The following is an 8504-nucleotide window of genomic DNA, read 5'->3' as shown; positions in this document are numbered from 1 at the left end:
GGTGGTTGGTGAGAAATGAAGCTCAAAGTCCCTCTCTGAGTGTCTGTTCCCATCATCTTGCCCGAAATCAGAGCCCGTGGGCTCACTGCCTGCTGCTGGCCTGCGGCCGGGCATGTGGCTCTGCCCACCCTGTGCCACAGGTGCCACAGGCAGAGCTTGGGGTTCTCCAGTGATGGCATTGGGGCTGCCGGGATTTGGGAGCATCCATTTGGGGTGTTGCTCTGTGGTCACAGCACAGGAGCCCGGCGCAGTGGGGACGCAGTGTTGTGGCCTAAACTGCTGCCAAAGTCCCCTGGACATGCCCTGGGCCATGGTGGCCCCATGGCTCTGCCTGTTTGGGGCTGTGCTCCAGCCCCTCCCAGCTGGTGATGATGCTCTGATGCCCCCAGTCTCCCAGTACACGACGGCCAGCGATGTCTGTGGGGGTCACCACCATGGGGAGCAGGGCCCACACCGTCTGGGGTCCCCTGTACCCCCCCCACATTGTGGTGCCAATGTGCCCCAGTCCAGGGGAAGCCTCGGTGCCTCATGGGGCAGTGCTCGTTAGCGAGGCTGTTTACGAGGAGCCATGCTTCTTAATGAGCCCCAATGTGGGGTCCCAGGGTGTGTGTGCCTCAGCACTGGGTGCCACAGGGGAAAGGGGGGGTTACAGGGAAGGGGAGGTTACACCCCACGGCAGGGCTTCCCCTGGCACAGCGGGAGATGAAGCCTGGTGTCATTCCCACAGAGACAGGGCCCAATCCTGAGGAACATGCTTCCTCCAGTCCCTCACTCCCCTGGCACAGCCAGAGCCTGGCCACGGTGAGCACCAGCTGCTGGTGCCCGTCCCGGTGTGGGGCAGCCAGCTCGGGGCACGGTAGCGTCCCAGCCCCGCATCCTGCATAGAGTTTAATTGCAATTTTCTCCTTGGGGCCATTTCTTTAATAACAAGACGCCCCCCTCCCGGCCCTTCCCACCACATCAAAGGGGGAAGATGAAAGGTCCCGGCGCCCTGCGGAGCAAGGGTGGCTGCCTCAGCACCTTGCTGGCGGAGGAGTTGCCCGGCGGCCGGCGAGTGCCAGGCTGGGCTGGCGAGTAGCGGCTGCGCGGTGAGGGAGGTGCCGCGTGGGGCTGCGCTCCCTGCCCCATGGGTGACGAGACCTGCTGTCAGCCCCCACGTCCCCCGTGGCTGGTGGCAGCCCCGCGTGGGATGGAATGGCTGCCTGGGTCCCTCTTTGCTGGCGGATGCTGGGTCCCCCCCCCGGCTGGTTGTCTCTCTGGCACCGGTTTGAGGTGCTGCGTGCCGGGGTGCCGCGGGCGCTGGCTGGGTGCCGGGGCTCCCCAAACGTGGCCGGGGGCGGTGAGGCGGGGTGGGGTGTCTACACGCGTGGCCATGCCCGCTGCCTGCCTGGCCCTGCCTGCGAGACCCAGGGAACCGGCTCCACTGCCGGCAGCACCTGGGGGGGGGTGCAGGACCTCCCCCCTCGTGAGGCAAGGGGACCCCGAGTGCAGTGTCAGGGGCTCGTGAGCCCAGGTTTGCCCTGAAGGGGACTGTGAGCCAGAGCGGTGCCCTGTGGTGGAGCCCGGCCACGCGTGCCAGGGTGGTCCACGTCCTGGGGGACCCTCAGCACTGCAAGGTTGAGGGGGGCACACTGATGCGGTGCAGAGGGGCACCACGGCTGCTGAGCGGAGCATTGGAGCCGGGTCTGGCCAGGGTCTGGCACTGCCACGGCATCTCGGTGCAGAGCCAGCGCCTCGCAGTGCCGGCGCGTAATTAATTGGCAGGAGCAGTGGGTCAGCACGGCGGTGAGGATTACTGCGGCCGGGATTTCCATCGGGCGCGGATTAGGAGCCAGCGGAGCCTCTCCTGAGTGGATCTGAGGGGATTGCCGCTCCTAATCAATGTAAATGAGGCTCCCCCAGGGCCACCCTTTACGGCATTAACAAACTAACGGGATTAGGCAGAGCAGGGTGAGAAATCCTCTCTGTGAGCTGCGGCGCGTGGCGGGGCTGGGGCCATGGTGGGCAGCGCGGTGGGTCGGCTGCCAGGGCCCTGTGTGTGTCTCCCCCCCCCATCCCCACACCCAGGGCAGTACGGTGAGGACCAGGGGCTGTGGCCCGCAGGGTCCCTGGTGCCCATCAGCCCTGGTGGCCACATCGGTCGGTCTGTCCCGCTGTCTGTCCCCTCCTTGAGGCCACCAGCATGTTCCCAGCAGGACCCAGCAGTGCTGTCTCATGCACCCGTGCCCTCACTGGCATCCCACCCATGTGTGTGGCTTGGCACCCATGGCATCCGTCCCCAGCAGCATCCCTCCTGTGCCAGGCCAGCCTGCACCCCCTGAGGTGATGCTGTTGCCCCGCGGGTCTGTGGGGCTGAGGTTGTGCCGGGGTCCTGGTGTGTTGGGGGGCTTCAGGTACAGTTTGAGCAGGGGGACATCTCTGCCCCCCGGGATCTGTGCTCTGGGACTGGCTCGTTCTCCAGCCTCCAGGTCCCTTTTGAGGAGGAGCCCGTGTTTGGAAAGGGTGTCCCTGACCCCCTCATCCCCTCCTTCCCTTGCAGCCTGCGGCGGGAGGGCTACACGGTGCAGGTGAACGTCAACGACTACCTGGACATCTACTGCCCGCACTACAACGCCTCAGTGCCCGAGCACCGGCTGGAGCAGTACGTGCTCTACATGGTGAACGCGGAGGGCTACCGCACCTGCAACACCAGCCAGGGCTTCAAGCGCTGGGAGTGCAACCGGCCCCACGCGCCCCACAGCCCCATCAAGTTCTCGGAGAAGTTCCAGCGCTACAGCGCCTTCTCGCTGGGCTACGAGTTCCGTGCGGGGCAGGAGTACTACTACATCTGTACGTGGGGCGCCGGGCAGGACCCATTCCCAGCCACCCCATCCCACACCAGCTGGTCCCCCCACACTGCACCACCTGGTCGGGCCCCTCTGCACCCCCACCCTGGCCAGGACCCCCCCCTCCGCTGACCCTCCCAGCTGGACCCTTGCTGCATCCGCCCATGCCCCCCTCCCGCTGGAGCAGGCACCCTGAGCTCAGGGATGGGGTTGTGGGGTGGAAGAGGTGTGTGGGGAGGGTCGGGGTTGGGGGGGTGATGCAGGAGTGAGATGGGGGTGTGGAGAAAGATGGAGGTGCAGGGGAGCAGGATGGGGAAGTGGGTGGAGGTGCTGATGTAGGACTGGGGTGCTGGGGGGTGCTGATGCAGGTGCAGCCTCAGGGTGCAAGACAGGGCTGCTGCTGCTGCATCTCCCCAGCCCAAAGCGCACCCCCAGGCAGGGCCAGACTCCCCCCTGCCCAGACTCACAGAGCCTGCGGGTGCCCAGGGCTGGGGTCACCCCGACCTGCTCTTGCCTTGCAGCCACGCCGACGCACAACCACCACCGGGCCTGCCTGAAGATGAAGGTGTTCGTCTGCTGCGCCTCCAGTAAGTACTCCCGTGCCTGCCCTGGGGGCTGCGGGGGGGCGGCGTGGGGTCCCCCATCCCTCCCGGGGGGAAGAAGGGGGGAGAAGGGGCTGCGGCACAAGGTGGCCAGGGAGTGTGACACCCCCACATCCCCTCTCTCCCTCTTGCAGCGTCGCATTCCGGGGAGAAGCTGGTGCCCACCCTGCCGCAGTTCACCCTGCGGCCCGAGGTGAAGATCGAGGACCTGGGTGAGTCGGGCAGAGCTCCCCGCCCCCTGTCCCGTCCCCTCACCCCCCCATCGCCGCCGCCCCCAGGACAGCCCCAGCCGCGGGGTGGGGGTTTGGGGCCACCCCTGGTGCCACCCTTACCCTCTCCTTCTTGCCCACAGACAACTTCAACCCGGAGATGCCCAAGCTGGAGAAGAGCATCAGTGGCACCAGCCCCAAGCGGGAACACTTGCCCCTGGCTGTGGCCGCCGCGCTCTTCCTCATGACACTACTGGCCTCCTAGCTCCCGGTGCCGGCGGGGGCCCAGCCAGCGCGGCTCCGCCGAGTGGGGACCCCCCGACCTGCCGCCCCTCATGAGAGCCACCGGGGAACCACTGCGGGACCACCCCCTCCCTGCCCGGAGAGCCGCCCCGTGGGGCAGGGGTCCATGGGACGCGCCGAGCCTGGCTGGGACTCGTCCCCCCGCCACCATGCCGGGGCCACGTCTGCGAGGATGCGGCTCGGTGCTGCCACACGCACCGCACCTTCCACCGACACCGTCCCGCGGCGCGGACCCCCGCCTGCAGCCCACCCTGTGCCCCGTGGCTGGGGGGGCAGAACCAGCCGGGAGAGCCCGGTGAGGGCAGGGACGCCCAGGGCCGGGCAGGCTGTACATACCTATATAGAGATCTATACATACTGTACAGAGAGCGACTATACAGATATATCTATACTGTACCATAGGCAGCGACGCCGGCCCCGGGCTGGCTTGTACATAGTCAAACGTGTTGGATTTTCCTCGTCTTCCGTGAAGACCCGACCTATGCAAACGCACAGACACTTTTTGGGGAAAAACAAAACAGAACAAAAAAACAAACTCAACCTTTTTTTCAAGTGCTTTGGCTGGTGATTTTCATATTCTGCTCTTAGTCTATTAAAAAAAAAAAAATAATAAAAGGATAAAAAAAGCCGACCCCTGTCCCGGCGGTGTGCAGTGCTCCCAGTCAGGCATGGGAGCAGGCAAGGGCAGCGAGCACCAGGTGCCAACCTTCATCGTGCCACCAGCCCCAGGCACAACGGCCCCGGTCATGGGCTCGGTGCTGCTGGCAGCAAAGGCACCCCAGGGCGACGCCGGGCACTCCCCACCATCCTGCTCCCCATTGAGGCCCCCCCCAGGCACTGTCATGGAGCATCTGGCAGGACCCCCCCAGTGCTGCCCGTGGGAGGACGGCGTGGTGCAGAGGGCAGGCAGCACCCCCAGGTAAGGGCAGTGGGCAGTGTCCTTGGCATGGCACGCATCCCCAGGGTCCCTGGGGGTGCTGGGGTTCAGTGGCTGGGAGGAGCGGGTGCAGGAGAGCCCTCCTCACCATCCTCACTGGCTGCAGGGGGGGGCCAGCCGCGGGCAGACACCCCAATATGCCTGGGGGCCCCGTGGGAATCCCCGTGTCGCTCTCACCGACGCGTCTGGCTCTGCCGGGCATGTCGGCTCCTGCCAGCGTCGGGGGGATGTGGCGCATGCCTGTCTGTGCAGCAGCTCCCGTGGGGTGAGGGGGACGTCCTCGGCTCCCCCCCACTGCCTCCAGCAAGGCAAGGGGATGTGTGGGGAGGGGGTTTTGCCCGGAGACACACTGGGGTCACAGTTGGGGGGTGTTGCTGGGGCTATGGAGGAGGGTGTGCACCCAGCCCCGTGGCTGGCACCCCATAGCCCTGGAGGGTGCAGGGGAGCAGCTGTGTGGGTCCTGACTCTGCAGCCCTGGGCTGGGGGGCCAGTGCCTCCAGGAGGGGGCCAGCCACTTTGCCCACAGGGGGGTCAAAGCGTGGGGCCAGGGGGGCTGTGGCCCCTCTCCCAGTGGGGACAGACGTGTTGCAGATGCAGCCTCAGTCAGGGGGTCCCCACTGCTGTGGTGGTGGGGCAGCCGCTCTCCCCCACCCTGGCAAGCGCTGCTGGGCGGTGGCTCGGCGTCCCGCCGGCCCGGGCTTGTCCGGGTGCGGGAAGAGCCGGCGAACTCGTCAGACAGGTCCTCGGAGCGCTCCCGGCAGGCACCGGGCTCCCCACATCCCCCCCTGCCGCGGTCCCATTGTGGGGTTGGGGCCTCTGCCCTGGAACCCCCATCTCGGGGTGTCACCTGGCTCCCGGCCCCAGGCTGGAGCTGCGTGGGGTGGCCATGGTCCAGCTGGGGCAGTGCCACCCAGCACTGCCAGGAGCTGTGTCCCCCCATGGCCACTGGCTGACAGTGGCCAGCCACAGTCTGGTCACGGTGCGTGGCTGTGCCGGTGCCACATGGCAGGGTGGGGTGATGCAGCCCTGTGCATCTTGGGGGGAGCAGGGGACTAAGTCAGCCACCCTGGCACGGCACGGCACAGCATGGCAAGCTACGCTTGAAAAATTCCTCCTGCTGCTCGCCTCCACCTTGGCACCACTCTCCGGCGTGTGTGTGGCACCGGTGGGGACTGGCCACCAGCCCTGCTCTGCTCTGAGCCCCCCAGCAGGGCCCAGTGTGTCTTGCTGGGGGCAGCCCGGACCAGCCAGGAGACACCTGGGGTGCTGGTACTGGGGGATCCCCAAGCCCTGCTGCCCCAAGGCAGGGGGAAGCCCCAGTCCTGGGGCTTGAGTGCCCCCCCCGAGCTTCCACAGTCGCGGCAGCAGGTCCAGCTCTGGGCCAGGGGTGTGCTCCTGGACCGGCCGTGTGGCACGAGGCTTCGCATCACCCCGTGGCAGCACCCGTCCTCCCCGGGCAGGGCTGGGTGCATCCCGCTCTCCGGCCAAACGTGTAAGGGCCTGGCGTGGCCGGCCAGCCTCGGGGACGTGGCTCTGCCCCTGCCAAGCGCAGCCTGGCGTTGGGCCGTGCCTACCTGCCGGGCTGCACGCAGCTGGCACCGCACGTCACCTTGGCCTTCGCTCCTGGCCGCCGACTGGCCAGCTCCTCTTCCTCCCCCAGCCTCGTGGCTGGTGACATCAGCCGGGGCAGGGGCCGGGGCGCACCTGTGTCCCGAGACGTGAAACCAGAAATAGGTTGTCACAAGCTCGGCGGCCTCTGCCCGGCCCCACCTGCCCCGTGCCGCTCTGCCGACAGTGTTTACGGCGCGAAATGGCTTCACCTTTGTCCCGCAAACTGCAGCCTGTGCGGGCACCGACCCCGTCCCGCGGTCACGCGGGGACGGTCCCCAGTGCCGCACGCACCAGGCGGCCTGGCCGTGACTGCACGCACGTGCACACACCCGCTGGCACCGCCAGCACTGCCCACCCTGATGGTCACCCCATCCCCCCTGCGTCTGTCCCCCAACATCGAGCCCCAGGCGATCCAGCAAAGGGAGGTAACGGGGCACCCTCCACCCCCGGGGCTGTCCCCAGCAAGGGGACATGTCCTTGTCCTTCCTCCCCTGGTCCAGCCAATGATGCCACAGGCCACAGGACAATGACACTGGGACCCAGACAGGACCCTGTGACCTTGCCGTGTCCCTGGTGGCCCTGCCCGGGACTGGGGACCACAGCGAAGGGGACGGGGGAGCCTGGTGGTGCTGGGTACCACATCCCAGTCCCACAGGACGGATCCAGCGTGGTGCTCCAGGAGGCTTGTAGACCACCACAGCTTGCACCAGCCTTGCCGGGGGGGACAGCCTCAGGCACTGGGCTTTGCCAGGGGCTGCGTGGCACCCCCATTGCTGCTCCCTGCCTCAGTTTCCCCAGGCAGCCGGCACAGGCACTGCCTCCACCACGGCCTGTCTCTGCCATGGGGCAGTGCCAGGCCAATGCCAGGACCCCAGGGAGGGCAGCAGCTTCGGTGCTGATCGGCTCCCACCACCCGTCCCCATGGCTCTCACGTGCCACACGCCGGCTCCCCGATCCTGGGGGGCGTTCCTGGGAGGTGCTGCCCGGTACAAGCCACGGCAGCGCCAGCTACCCGGGAGCTGGAGGCCTCGCAGAGTCATCACGGTGCAGGGCATGATGTCAGGCCTGGCCGCAACGAGGGAGGATGAAAGGGAAAAAGCAGGTCCCACTCCTGCAGGGGTGTGGGGAGAGAGGCCAGGACGTGGGGAGGACACGGGGGGCACGAGTGGGATGTGGGGCAACCAGCCCCACAGCTTCAGCCCCGTGGGAGCCCTGGGCTGCCGGAGCCAACAGCCGCTCTCCAGTTACAGCCGCGGTGCCGGCGCCTGCCCGAGCCCCTCCAGCGTGCCAGGGGAGCACTCCTCGCACGGCTGCAGCGGCGGGCATGCAACATTACCCACAATCAATGGATCATTATGCAATAAACAAGAGGAAAGTTGTTTTGCAAATGCGGCTGAGTTATCACTTCACAACACGGGCGGCGAAGCATCTCTCCGCCAGAGCTTAACAAGGATGGATCGGTGTTGGGGGCAGATGGGAGCAGATAGCGAGCCCGCCGCGCTCCCCGCCAGGCAGCCGGCACACGCCAGGGTCACGGGGGGCGGAATTTCACAATATCAAGTGGGGGGAGCGGGACAGGGGATGCTTTTGGGGTTTGGTCGGTGCTGGAACAAAGCCCTGGAAGAGCAGAGGCAGCTGATAAGAGCAGGGAGGAAAGGGGAGGAGGAGGATGGAAGGGGAGGGTGGTCCTGCCACCCCCATCCCCTCCCGCACCCCAGCACCTTCTTGGCAGCCTCTGGAGCTCCTGCCAGCACCAGGGCTCCTGGTGTCCCCCAGCACCTCAGGTAAGGGGGTTCCCATGGCAATGGCCGGGAGGGGGACAGGCCTGCAGGGTGTCCCCCCCCCTCAGCAGGACGCCGTACCCCCCCGCCGAGAATGGGACAGTCATGGCTGGGACCCTTTAGCTCCGAGCACTGGGGGGTTCACACGGCCTTCGGGGGGGTAACAACCTGGGCCTCACCCCATTGTCGCCCATCACCCCATTGTCGCCCATCGCCCTGCTACCTCAGCCGGGGCG

The 8504-nt window shown here is 66.9% G+C and overlaps 1 protein-coding gene across 1 annotated transcript; it reads left to right on the top strand.

Moving 5' to 3' along the window:
• The first annotated feature begins 973 nt into the window (after positions 1-973).
• Positions 974-4555, top strand: EFNA3 (ephrin-A3). Its single transcript, XM_014961225.1, has 5 exons — positions 974-1070; positions 2323-2829; positions 3347-3412; positions 3562-3639; positions 3780-4555. The coding sequence occupies exons 1-5, from the start codon at positions 974-976 to the stop codon at positions 3899-3901; spliced, it is 870 nt and encodes a 289-aa protein (XP_014816711.1). The 3' UTR covers positions 3902-4555.
• The last annotated feature ends 3949 nt before the right edge of the window (positions 4556-8504 follow it).

This window comes from Calidris pugnax, unplaced genomic scaffold, assembly GCF_001431845.1.
Source record: "Calidris pugnax isolate Ruff unplaced genomic scaffold, ASM143184v1 scaffold371, whole genome shotgun sequence".
NCBI lineage: Eukaryota > Metazoa > Chordata > Aves > Charadriiformes > Scolopacidae > Calidris > Calidris pugnax.
The sequence above is the reverse complement of the archived record's forward strand: the minus strand, read 5'-3'. Positions and strand labels throughout refer to the sequence as shown.